Source organism: Periophthalmus magnuspinnatus, chromosome 18 (genome assembly GCF_009829125.3).
Source record: "Periophthalmus magnuspinnatus isolate fPerMag1 chromosome 18, fPerMag1.2.pri, whole genome shotgun sequence".
Classification (NCBI taxonomy): domain Eukaryota; kingdom Metazoa; phylum Chordata; class Actinopteri; order Gobiiformes; family Gobiidae; genus Periophthalmus; species Periophthalmus magnuspinnatus.
Window position 1 is genome coordinate 15,446,142 of NC_047143.1, and position 13,993 is coordinate 15,460,134.

The window sequence follows — 13,993 nt, forward strand, 5'->3', positions numbered from 1 at the left end:
TGAATCCAGAATGAGCCATAACTATATCACATCTTAATCTCAAATTATTGAAACTATAGCAAAACAAGAATTAAAATCTGTCAACTGGACAAGAAGTTATAGGAGTGAATACATTTTGCTGCTCATTCAAGCAGCTTCTTTAGTTCTAGTCAAAGTATTGGTGGACACTGCCTTATATCAATTTGAAACCAGCTTTGAGCCATGTAAGACTGAACAATAAACTGAGATTTAACTTGATCTAATCAAGATCTAAACTAAACCTGCAACTAAACCAGAATTACACCACGACTAAACCGGGTTCTAACCAGTTTAAAAAACAAAACCAAAAAAAACAAACAATAGGTACCAGAAAGTGTGGAAGCAGCAACCTTTTGTGACAATACCATCTTTTTAATGTCCAATCTCATCTGATCTTGCAATCTAAGCAGGACTGAACCTGGTTAGTACTTGGATGGGAAACCGCTATCAATACAAGGTGCCACATTGGAGCACCAGTGGCTCATGTAGATAATGTTGTGTCCTTTGGCAAGACACTTCTCTCAGTTTATTTGAATGTGGTGAGTGAGTAATCGTTCATGGCGCAGATTGGCAGCCTCACTTCCGTTCCGTCTACAATAGTAGTTTACCCCCACAGGAAAGGACTGATTGAATAATGCACACAATTTTTAAAAAGACCTATGTTTTGTAATTATTATTTTACCAGAGTATAGTCCAATGAGTAAACCAGGCTTCAACTAACCATTGGTACAGACTCCTATATAACTACATAAGGCTACGAGTGCTCTTTTCACTGCGATTTCACTTGCATGGGTTTTCAGACATAGTTCCTTCATATGGCGTTACAAATAGCTCTAGTTCATGGGGGATTCCTCTTGGGCTATCCATGCCTCCATCTCTTGGCAAGGCACCCACCAGCCATGATTACGCTACAAAAGTTTATCTGAAGTCAGCTCCAGTAAAACAGCAGTGAATTATGGATGCGTCAAATCTGCTTGAATATTGCCGAGGTTTATATCTAGTGCCGATGGTGCGCCAGCCGCACATAAAAAGGCATTTATTGTTCTTATTTTATTTTTCATGACTTTTATACACTCCGCTAGTTCTTGGCTGGCGGTAATGATAACTCCCGCTAAAGTCATCAAACACAGAGACAAGATGGGGATGAGCCAATGAGGTGAGACGACCATTTTGGGAGCGCAGGCAGAAGTGGTGGAAGGCGGAGAAGATTTTGAAATATTGTTAAGTGTGTGTTTTTTTTTTATCACCGAATGTGATTTAATGAGCCATTGGAGAGCTGCGGGGTACTCATGAGATAAACATATTTAAAACTTAGTCAGATCTCTCAATAGAGAGGTAGTATTGTGGAGCATTATGGAAGGCAAAAAAATCTTTGTTCTCAATTGGTCATTTGTTATTAGACTATTGGTGCTTTTAGAAGGTTAGACAGTTTTAGGCAAAGCGTTTTGTTTTTTTCTTGTTTTTATTTATTTTTTTCATAACATTACTTGACTTTGAGCATGGCAATGAGGGGAAGATCATGACATTTTTTTTGGGAACATATAATTCTGAATTGTAGTGAACTAAAAATTGGTTTTCTAAGAGACACAAAATGCCCACGTATGTGTTTTAGCACAGTGGCACAGTGGTTAGGGTTCCAGCCTCAAAGTTAGAGGATCCCTGGACGGCGTGTGATGAACTGCGTATTAATAATAATAATAAAACCTCACAATTGTGCTCCAGGTAGGTTCTGCCACAAAAGAAAATTGAATTCTGTCAACTGCACAAATGTTTTTAAGAGTGAATACATTTTGCCACTGGGTTCTTTAGTTCTGACAGTGCTCTGGTAAGTTATCGCCTTATATCTGTCTAAAGGGAGGAGCTTACATTGAAACAAATATACCCTAGTTGTTTACAGTAAGGAATATCTGTTATTAGTTAAGTGTGTTGAACTACCCTAAGGTGTGAATTGTAACCTGAGTTTCTTAAGTGATTGAAATAATTTTGAAATATTATACATTTTAATGCCTTGCACATATAATGCACTTTACGGGCTCTCAAAGCACTACACTCTAGTCATTAATCGGTCACTCCACACTCTGGGATGGTTAGCTACTATTCTAGCCACAGCTGCCATGAGGTAGATTAATGGAAGCAAGGCTGCCAATCTGCATCATCAGCCCCTCCAACCACCAGCAGTCACACACACAGCACTTTCATGCTAGGTAAGGTTGGTGAAGTGTCTTGCCTAAAGACATAATGACAGAACTTGGTCTGAGTGGGAATCGTTCCTCCGATCTTCAGGAAAATACAAAATACTCTGAAAACCCACTAAGTAACTAACGTTCTATTTCATCCCTTCTGGCCGGCAGAGGCGGTGCTTCAAGCACTGAAAGATCACTCTTGCGCATGTGCAGGTCAAGAATGAATAACAATAAATCCACCTATCACCTTCCGGTGACTCACATGAGGCTATATAATCACGTGACTCTGGAAGCACAGTCCCTTTTTTCTTCTCATGCTTAGGTTGAGTGTGTTGTGGCTACTTGCGGATATTGTTTTGTACCACTTTTTTTTCTCTCTCTCTTTTTTGTAGCAGCTTATTGCTCAGAGCCCCATGGCCTGTAATTGAAGTATATCAGAGTTCATGCCTTTAGCGGCATGTTCTAATTTTACTAATACCAGCAGTGTTTAGTTGGGGGAATAATATATTTTCCTGTCAAAATGGTATTTTTATAATTTATTTATTTATTTATTTTTATCAGACTCAGAAGACTTTTATTCCACTATTGGAGGATCAAGAGCGGCATTTTCTGCTCGACCTGATCTACCTTCAGTTTTGATGTAGTCCATGTGCTGTAGAGCTTGCATGACCCAACTTCAACCTGAAAATGGACATGATTTATGCCCCATATGTTTTGGTGTGGACCACCTTAGAGAAGGTTTGACTTAAAATGCAGCATTATGATTAGATCCTGCGTGCTGACCGCGTTTGGGGGAGCTGGAACCTCAGCGCCCTCTGATATACAGGACACTCAGTTGCCAGCGAGCAGGAAGGTGGTGAGGAAGCGCTCTGCTGTTGACGGCGCTTCCCCTATTCCCCATATATTCCCCATAGCAAAGGGCATAGATCTATCTTCGAAGGTAGATAGCCTTACTTCAGAGCTCACTAGAATGAAAGCTCTCATTGAGTCCATGCTGACTCGGGAAAGCGGTCAGCGGGTTGCTCAACAGGATGTGGTTTCTGCTTGTGAAGACGATGCCCTATCTGTGGCAGTGTCAGATACGCACTTCCACAACACTGACCTGCATACTGGAGACAGTGGAGTTGAGCTCACACAACTGCTGTCAGGGAGGTGATGATGTCTCAGCTGCCTCCTCTTTACGTGTGGCTTTTGCACATTTACATTTGGAGGCACCGGGGGCGCAGCCTATGGCTTCTAGTGCGTTTTTTAGACGACAGAGCTTTATGTCTTCCTTTTTGTTTCCTCCCTCTACGAAGTATATTAAGGAATTGCATGCCTGCTGGTCAGATACAAAAGCATTTTCTAAGCCAACGTCTGATGAAAGGCTTCTTGCTGCCATGCAGGATGTGCCTAAATTTGGTGTGGAGTATATGCTTGCGATTGAACCAGCTGTGGCCTCCCTTATTATGGCTCCAGATGAGGCTCTGAGACCCAATGCCAGGTGCCTGTGACCTCAGTGCCAGGCTACTGACGAACTGCTGTGCAAGGCTTACGACTCTGAAACACGCATGTGTCGTATTGGCAATTCTCTGTCCCATTTATTGTTGGGTCTAGTGACTTCACTAGAGGCTTCTAAGGTTGACAGGGTTATGCAAGGCTTGGTCAACACATCTCTTCAAGCATTTGCTTTTATGTCAAGGGAGCTTGGCCGCCTGCTATCCGTTCTGACCCAGGTGAATTGGCAGGTCTGGTTGGCACAATCTCCCTTGATGGAGAGGTATAGGAAGACCTTGAGGGGATTACCTGTGGTGTTTCCGGGTGAGAGGCGGCACTGAAGGCTCCTCCAATTGTTCCTGACTCTTCTACACACCAGCAGACCTACACTGTGCCACCAAGCCTGTTTGTGGCCCTTCGGCGGTCGGTTACAAGGTCTGGCCACTCCCAGAGCGATTGGTCCTCCAGCCTTCGAGAGATGTGTGGGTGGTCATCACGGAGATATTGACTACAGTTCCGACGCCGGCCTCCTGTTTTCAGCTGGGTCTGAATGCTTGCTATCTCGGACTTGGCAAATTCCGAGACACTGAGAGATAGGAACCTTGCTGGAAAAGGGCACAATTGTACATGTAGACCTGCGGCAGGATCTGGGGCTTATTTTCATGTACTGATCATGCACAATCATTAGAAGGGGAAACATTTTCCATTTGGAAGGATCCTGAATTGCAAACATGGGGTTTGAAGATTCTACCTTACCTCGACAACTGGTTGATTTGTGCTTCACCAAGAGGTGGTCTACACCATCTGGAGGGAACCAATGGAACTGTTCGCTTTGCGGGAAGCAACACATTGCTCTCTCTACTCTAGTTCTCTCTGACGAACAACGCCAGCCCACTGGCTCATGACTGGCCTCATATTCTCCTCTACGCCTTTCCTCCTTTATCTCTGATTTATCAAACACTCCAGATAGTTCTGCAGGCTTCTGCAGGCACGACACAAGCTTCTGTTGGTTGCTCCATTCTGGCCAGCAAGGATCTGGTTTATGCTTCTGAACAGACTCTGTTGCAGGTCTCACCTTCAGGACAGACTTCTTGTCCCACCTGAGGTGAGAATAAAATTTTACAATAAAATCTCACTAAAACTATACCATACCAATCACCATTCTTAATGCTGACACTGCTGATTGTCTAATAATAATTTCTTAACATTAAATGAAAAGTTTTTAATGTAAGAGACTTTGTGGCAGTTTGTTCCATTCTTTGATGGCTTTGAAAGAAAAAGCTGTCTGTGCGAAGGCCAAGCTCCATTTAGGTAATCTGCAGTCATTGTGACTTGTGGACCTGGAGGTTCTGGCTGTTTGTTCAGAGCAGAGCTGCACAATTTTTTTTCATTGGAGGAGGCGCTGTGTTATTTAAGATTTTAAACTAATCACACATTTGAGTTGGTAATTAAATTGTTAAAGTTTAACATGTTATGTTATGTATGCAAATGTTGGACAATGATGATATCGCAGTGGTGTTTTGTCCAGTATCTTAACAGCTTGATTATATAAGGACTTTAAAGGTTTTGTTGTTGTCTCACATGCTTGAGACCAACAAGATATACAATAATTAATATGTGAAATAATTATTGCATCTAGATACACTTTTGCAGCCTCGTTGGTAAATTTGTTTCGAATGTGTCTAAACACAGACGGACTATATTTTAAAGTATTAGAAACTTTTTTAACATGCTTTTTAAAGCTAAAAATTGGATCCAGAACAACTCCTAAATTCCTCTACTGTTTTGATTTGGCTTATTTATGTATATACATGGAAAGGAAGACTTCTGTTTTTGTGTCTTAGTAAAATACATTGCCACCGTTTTGTTTGTGTTCAAAGTGAGAGAAGCAGATTGTAGCCAGTGTGAGATGTTTTCCATAACATCAGTTATTTTTTTGCCTCACTGGTCGCTTCACTCCCATGTACATAAACAACAGTATCGTCCGCATACATTTGTATGTCCACATCACCACATACTGAAGGGAGATCGTTTATATAAATTGTAAAAAGCAATGGCCCAAGGACAGAGCCTTGTGGGACACCCATATCATTGGCCTTAGATGTTGATAGCTTTGAACTGATGCGTGCACACTGGACACAGTCTTTTAGATATGATTCTATCCACTGCAGTGCACTGTGAGACAGATTGTAATGGGTGAGCTGTCTGAGTAACACTGAGTGGTTGACCGTGTCAAAAGCTTTACTTAGGTCCAAAAATACGGCACCCACAACACAGCCCTTGTCCAGCTTTGCCTTTACTGTCTCTATGAAAAACAGCATGCTGTTTTGGTGGAGTGGTGTTTTCAATATCCAAATTGCATTGGATATAGCAAATTATTTTTGGAGAGGTGTTCCTTTAATTGTTCAGCAATTGCTCTCTCCACAACTTTTGAGACCACAGGAAGTATGCTAATTGGCCTATAATTGCATACATTCTGCTTTTCTCCCACTTTCAATACTGGAGTGATTACCGCAGTTTTAAAAGCAATGGGAAATGTGCTGTCCTCGATGGATTTGTTGGTTATATATGTAATAAGAGTTACAAACATTTCTTTATGTCTTTTCAGGAGTGCATTGTCCATTCCCCAACTATCCTTACTTTTAGAATGTAATGCCTGGGCACCTTTGATGCAGGGGCTATTCCCAAATGGGTGGAAGCTGTTTGAGGAATGGTCGCAAGACGTGAACAAGATGAGGTGCGCTGTTCAGTCTCTGCTATCTTGGAGTTTTTACAGGAACTCTTGGATTGTGGTCTGTCGCCTTCGACATTAAAGGCATATGTGGCTGCAATATCTTGCTGGCCCAGTGGCGTGAACTGTGGGCAGTGATATGAACGTTTCCTTTTTCTTGAAAGGTGCCACACAGCTTCACCCACCTACAGAGCCAGTGGTTCCATCATGCAATGTTTCATTGGTTCTGGAGACTCTGCTGGCTAATCCATTTGAGCCTATTGCTCAAATGGATGACATTAAGTGACTGTTGTTTAAGACTGCTTTTCTCCTTGCTTCTGGTAAGCATGTGGGTGAACTGCAGGCCCTGCCTGGCAATGAGTCCTGCTGTAGATGGCATGATGATGGTTAAGGCATAACTCTCTTGCCTAATGTCTCTTTCCTCCCTAAGGTGTTATCTTCTGCAGGCAATGCCCAATCTCTCCAGTTGGCGAGGTTTGGCATAGAATCTACCACAGACTCTTTGTGCCCTGTCCATGCCTTGGATGCTTATATACAGGTTATCCCAGGTGTGCGACGATCAGAAAATGTATTTGTGTGTTATGCCGGTCCACATAAGGGTCGGGCTCTCTCTACACAGCACCTTTCTTGGTGGGTGGTAGAGACCATTAAACATGCTAATGCCTCGCAGGGGAGGCCGATGCCTGAGGGTGTGAGATGCCATTCACCCAGGAGGTAGAAAGGCTACTATGCATGAGGTTCCCCTAAATGTGATTTGTGCCGCGACCTCTTGGACCTCACCGTCCACGTTTGCCAGATTCTACCGGGTGAATAACGCAGTCTCCGATCCTCCTGATGGAGTTTTATGCCAGAATCATGCAAGAGTGATCATCCAGCGCTTGAAGCACCGCCTCTGGCGGTCATCCAGGATTCATAAAACCTTAGTTACATACATAACTTTTGTTTTGTAATAATCTGATCTCTATTGGGGATGTGAATACACTCCAAACATTAGTTCTAATACAGTACACCTTTTTTTTTAGATTTGCTTCTCCCTGTCTCATCCAAAGCCAGTATAATACATTTTGTCATTTAGACATAACATCTGAGCAAAGATCTGCAAAAATAGCATATGACGCAGAAGAAGCAGGCAGCTGGCTAATGAAGAACACTGTGCTGAGGAGCAGGAAGAAGAGCGGTGGAAGTGGAGATGTGAACATGTCCCTTCCTAATGTTGAAATGATGAGCCTCCTCCATCTGCCACTCAATCATAAGCAGCAAATCGGATCGCCTCTCCAATCAGCGTCCGTGCCTCCCATCTGTGCGTGCACTCGCCTGGAGGATGTAATCAAATGCGCCGTGTCAAGGATGCTTCGAGGAGGCTTCATTTTGTTAGCACTAATGGTAAACGTGTGGTAATTTGATCTTGTCAATATGTTTGATGTAGTGGTAGCAGTATCGGTTGTAATGTGAACAATGTTTCTTTATTTTGTAATGAAAGTGATTGCTGATAGTAGGCTGTGGATTTGATGGTGTATAATCAAAAAATGGAAATTTTTGATGAAAAAAAACACATTGGTTATACTTAACTTCACTGCTTAGTAGTAGCATGGTTACTGAAAACAAAAGGTATATAGGCATTTGACCAACAAGAGGATTGATACGAGATACTCCAAATTCACAACAGCACAATTATTGTCCAAGGTGCAACAGGTACATACTAATAGCATTCTCTTTCTTTTAGGCAAGGAAATGCCAATCTGCCAATCTATGCCCCTCCAACCACCACTGAACTCATGCAAACACTGCTTTCATACTAGGCAATGTGGATGAAGTGTCTTGGCTAAGGACACAATTAGTTTTTGCCAGTGGCACCTCACTGTGGCACCTGATTTTCCTAGCAGTCTCCCATCCTTGTCAAAGCTTGATCAGGCTTTGCCAAGAAGGTTTGGTCTTAAGTGAACCGTACTTGCCCATTTGGACTGCACGTGGTACAACCTTCCAAAGGGGTCGAGCCCTCTTCAAGTTTGGCTCCACTTTATCCACGGAGGAGATTGGTTAAGAAAGAATGCATGCAGAAACAGGACAAAAATAATTATTACTCACCAAAGGTTAACTTGATTTTGTGATAAACTGCCATATTTCAAGTTATGGCAACTAAGTTGAACCGACATGCTTAACAAAACAAAGCTAGCATGTTAGCGACAGCTGTTTCCTGTTTATCCATGCATGGCACTCCCATTGGTACCAAAACTATTTCATGTCTAGTTCAAAACTTATCTAAGTACAGCCAAACCCAATTCATTACATAAAGAGACATTAAAATGCACTGTAGAGGCACAGAGAGTGAAACAAATTCAGCTTTAGCTTTAGCCATGTCTCAAAGCGCCACAAACTTGAAATTACTTCTTGTGAAATGCTGAGATTGGCCTTAGTGTTCTTCAGTATGTATTAGATTCCATTTACATTATTTATGTTTGAGTGACGTCATTTACTCACGTACAGCCCACTGCCCCTGGCCCCTTAGCCTTGCCCGAAGCATGGAAACACACTCCTCCATTAAATAAAACCCTGCCAAAGAACATTTAGATTGTAGCATATTGTTTCATAGTATCTCCTTTTGTTGAAATAACCGTTCACACTTTGCTATCTCCATATTCCCATAGCTGCTTGAGTTGTTCCTCTTGTATTGCTCCCGTCTTTACCTCTCCCTGAGCTGGATAAGGTTCAGTGAGCCCTGAGGTGAGCAGAGAGTTGTATTTGAATGATTTGGTATGCAGTGACGGCACTGTTCCCAAGGAGCTCTGTCCTTATCTCCTTAATGGATTATGAGCAGGGGAACAAAACACAGGGTGGCGGACGGAGAGTGATTGGACTCCCTGCAAAACGGCCACAGGATATTCACTGCAGCGAGATAAATGTGTAAAAAAAAAAAAAAAAAAAAAAATTATATATATATATATATATATATATATATATATATATATATATATATATATATATATATATATATATATATATAAATACAAATTTAAAAAACACACAACATAGCTTGGGCTTTTGCAGTTGTTATTTACAAGTAGAATTAAAATGGTATCAAAAATTCAGTAACAATCCAATAAATGAATGTTGAACCGATTGAATGTTTGCTGTTGTTGGCCTAAAAATATGATGTGGATGTTAAATAAGAGATATCATACCATGTCAAATCTTGTCAAATCTTGTCATATCTTGGAAGCTAAGCAGGGCTGGGCCTGGTTAGTACTTGGATGGGAGACTGTGGGGAATACCAGGTGCCACTGTGGCACTAGTGGAAGTGGTTGTTGTATCCTGACACTTAACTTCACTTCCAAGATATTTCACTTGTCTTGCTAGTTGTAGTCTGTGCATGAATGCTGGATGGAGGTGCTGATGGTGCAGACTGCTTCTCTCAGTCTATCCCAGGGCAGCTGTCGCTACAATAGGACCTTACGACCACCAAGTATAGAGTGAATGGGGCTATGTAAATCCAGTGATTCCAATATTAGCAATACACCAGGTCCAAACATCTGGAATCTCTTGTATATTGCATCTTTTTAAAGATGCAATATACAACTTTCTGCTGAATGGGTTTGTCTCTGCTTGTTTCCTGATGTCATAAGAGGAACATTCCAGGCAAAGTATTACCATCTCCATGAAGCCAAAAAAAAAATAAAAATACAAATGCTGGACTCTCCAGTTGAAATGTTACAAAGTGTAGCTTTGAAGAACACCTATTGTGCTTGTGTCTGCTCTATAGCTATAATCTGTGACACATTTGGATCATTATGTTATAATTTGCACATTTTAAATCGCTCACTCAACAACTTAATAACCTCCAATGGATAGCTGCAGATCATATGCAGAAGCCTGTGCGTATCATCAATTAAGAAAATAAAACTGGAGAATGATGAAAGTAGAAAGCAGTAGACGTTTACTGGTGGCGGGGAAAATGTACACAAATCACTCCAAATAGAACTTTGGGTGAGTAAATTCGGAGCTATAACAGGCATAATAGGTGTGGTTTAAACTGAAGGTATGTGAACCCAGCTTATTGATTAGTTGACATCACAACCAATATAATTTCCAAACAGTACTGTTGTCTTTATATTTTTGTAGCAGACTCCTAACCACTTGCATAAGGAAGAAATTTGTTCATTTGTTCATTTTTAAACATTATCTCACCTCTTGTAAAATAGTTCCTACAATTTTATGTCCATGAGCTGTTTGGTTTTACCAAACAGTAGAGTTAAGCATCCGTCCCTTTGTCTTGCTGAGTGGAGACATCCTTGATTTGAGAGCAGACATGAAAGGCCAGGGAGAAAATGATTTACATTCACGAAGTGCAGTGTAATTGTTAGGTTTAATGATGATAACACACTAATAGCAACTAAATATCTATGTTTTATCACCAAAGTAGGTCATGGGCTTTGTTAATATAGCACAATGTGGACTTTAAGTGCAGTAATTAAAGAGCATTTCAACTTATTACTTCATCTGGTGTGATATTTGTGAGCGAATCAGTATTTGTTCACAGATCCGAAGGTTGGTGGTTCAAATCTCGCTCTACACGTCATTGGTTGAGCGATCAGATCCACTGACCCACAGGTTGGTGGTGCAATTCCAGTTCCCCCGTTGAATGCTGTCATTGTGTCCTTGCACAAGACACTTAACCCACCTTGACTATTTACCACTTTATCGTTCAGTACTTGTGGTAAATATTTATCATAGTTTTAAATCAGTTAAGTAGCAGTTTGCGGTAAAAAGATAAGAAGAAAAGTACCAAAATCCAGGAAGTAACGGTGAGTTCTAAAACAGAATATGTCTATCCCTGTCATCAACAGTGTTTCATCCAAAAAGAGGTTTTATGGTCATTTAAACCTTTATTTAACAAAATAAAGATGCTGGCATTTACTTGTATTAGTTTAAATATAACTATGTCAAGTTTTGGCATTGTTTACAATGTAGTTGCTAGGTAACAGTAATGTAACTGTCTCTATCTCTAAATGGCTGCTGTCACTTTCCTTCATTTTCATTTTGATTTATTTGAGCAAAAAGTGAAGTCCATTGTGTATTGTCTACATCTAATTATAACATAATGCTACTTGTTCTTAGAATGACTCAACTCAGGATGCTCACAATGCATAAGGTAAATGAAGGCTATGAAGAAAATTTGGACCACTGCAACTTTTTAAAAATGAACTACATAGTTCTGTTTTTCACGTTTTAAGATAGTAAATTTAAATTTTAAATTGGCAAGGTTTTTTTTTTAAATCTTATATATACCCATGAAATGAGTAGTCTAACCTGTCATATGCACTTTAAACATTGAACCGAGCAAAGAATCATTATTTTGTATGCTTGACTAGTGAGCAGAGCTTTTTGAAGGCAGGTGAGGTAGCATTCCCTCGCGGTTGGTTTAAGCGGAGGTGTGTGAAATGGTATTGATTGGAGGAAGACAGTTCGCTTGGAAGGATTTGACCTTTTGGGTCTTTCTTGTCTAACACATAATGTTGTTGATATTCCACACAGCCTGAGGTTAAATCCGATGTATGTTACTATGGGGCTGATGCTGACTGAATCCTCTGCCACGGGTTCTTGACTATATAGTCGTGTGGCTCATTTACAGTGTTTTGATCATATGCAGTACATCGAGTTGTGTTGATAGAGAGAAGTCAACAAAATGTAGTCATGTAGGGAGCTGTGAAGCATACAAGTGATGTGAAAGCTGCATTTATGGACAGATGCTATGCAATGAAGATGAGATTTGGAGAAGTAGGAAGCGCCGTCATCTATGCAAGTGAGTACAGAAAAACATAGCATTCTGAATACATTTTGTGAGTGTGCTTGAGTAATGTTTTCATTTCTTATCATAATTGGGGTTGCAAGCTTTGATGATGCAACATAAAATTGCCACAAAATTGTACAAGTTAAAGCTTTTGAAAAGCTGTAGTGTCAAAAAGCAGTGCTGCAATGACAGTGACTTATATATATAAAAAAAAAAAAAAACAAAAAAAAAAAAAAACAATAATAAATAGAAAGTGGTGAGGCCAAAATTATGAACTGAAATAGATTTTTTTGTTGTTGTTTTTTGTTGGGTTTTTTTTTTTTTTTTTTTTTTTTTTAAAGTAAAAATCTCGTCTTGTTCTTGTGGGAATTGTGCTTTGTCCCACCACAAACTGTAATATACTACGGCTTTGTGGTTAGAGCAGCGGTCCCCCAGCCTGAAGGTCAGATCAATTTCTGCTCTGACCAAGTTCTGTCATTGTGTCCTTTGGCAAGATACTTCACCCACATTGCCCAGTATGAATGTGGTGTGTACATGAAGGATTAGTGGTGGTTAGGGGGGGTCAATGGTCTTGCTTCCATCAGTCTGCCCCAGGACAGCTGTGGCTACAGTCGTAGCTTACCACCAGTGAGTGTGTGAATGTGTGAATGAAAAATGACTACAGTGTTGTGCTTTGAGGAGCTTGAACAACTGCAAGGCATTCTTCTTATTATTAATGTTGATATGAGCATTTGAAGAATAGAAAGGCTTCAGGGCTTTAAAGGTGTAATTGAGTGTTTTGTGAAAGTTTTGACAGGTAACCATCTATCGCCTTGGAGAATATTCCAAAGTAAGGCTTCTGAAGTAAGGCTTTAACTTTGTATGTCCATGGAATCACCCAGGTAAAGTGCCACCTCCAGAAAGTCACATACTGTACCTTTAATTTACTCAAATGTTGTTTTTTTATTGACTCTTGTCATGGGCTTGCTCCTTTACCACTGACTCATTGTAGTTTATGACCACTAGAAGTCACACTTAAGAATAGATGCACTCTAACCCAACCCCTATTTTAGCACCGGTGGATGCAAGGTTTTGCAGTTCTACTAGACCATTCCCAACACGTTTTTATTTCATTACACCAAATGTTTGCTCCACTTTGGCTTACTTTAGCTGTGCACTGGCTGAGCTCTTGTTCGACTGTGCCAGAGGAAACCATTTCTCATGCACTTTGTTTGTTTGCCCTTTTGCTTAGAGGTGTTGACAATAGCAAATACCTTCTGTAGCTGTCTCTGAGTAACCGTAACAGTAAGCTTTGGCTCTACTTGGCTGTGGAATTTAATTTTTCCCCTTAGCACTGTTCTCTCTTGCTGTGACCCTGTCTGCGTGAGACCTTGGCGATCTTCTGTTATACAGGTTCGAGTACAGTGCGGAGCAGATACTAACATTTCAATCCGAGTCTATTCTGCCAAACAGTTCTTTGTGTGTTCCATAAGTACTCCAGTGGAAAAAAAAGCATTTGTGTGAGCAATAGCCATCGGCGGTTGCACCAAAATGAAAATGCTTTTTTTTCTAAACCCCCCACACACCTCACTCAAGAAGTGTTTGCTTGTTTTCTGTTCCTATTCTATCTCTTTATCTGTCTTTCTTTCTATCTCTCTCTTCTTTTTTTTACGTTTGATTTGAACTCTTGACATCCGAAATCTGCCCCGGGATGTCTGTCACAAACTGCAGTCCAACGTTGTGACAATGCTTTTTTTCTTCCCGTTGCCTTTTATGACCTTCTTTTTCTTCTCCTCTTTCTGTTTCCCTTCTTTTTTCTGT

General features: G+C 40.7%; 1 protein-coding gene across 6 annotated transcripts in view; it reads left to right on the plus strand.

The window, feature by feature from the left end:
- nrxn2b (neurexin 2b) overlaps positions 1 to 13,993 on the plus strand; it is a 1,142,582-nt gene that overhangs the window by 221,687 nt on the left and 906,902 nt on the right. Inside the window, exon 4 of one of the 6 annotated variants that reach the window (XM_055228869.1) lies at positions 1,338 to 1,356. The exons of the other annotated variants lie outside the window; for them this stretch is intronic. Within the exon in view, the coding sequence (XP_055084844.1) occupies positions 1,338 to 1,356 (19 nt within the window). The remainder of the gene's footprint in view (positions 1 to 1,337; positions 1,357 to 13,993) is intronic. 6 annotated transcript variants of the gene reach the window in all.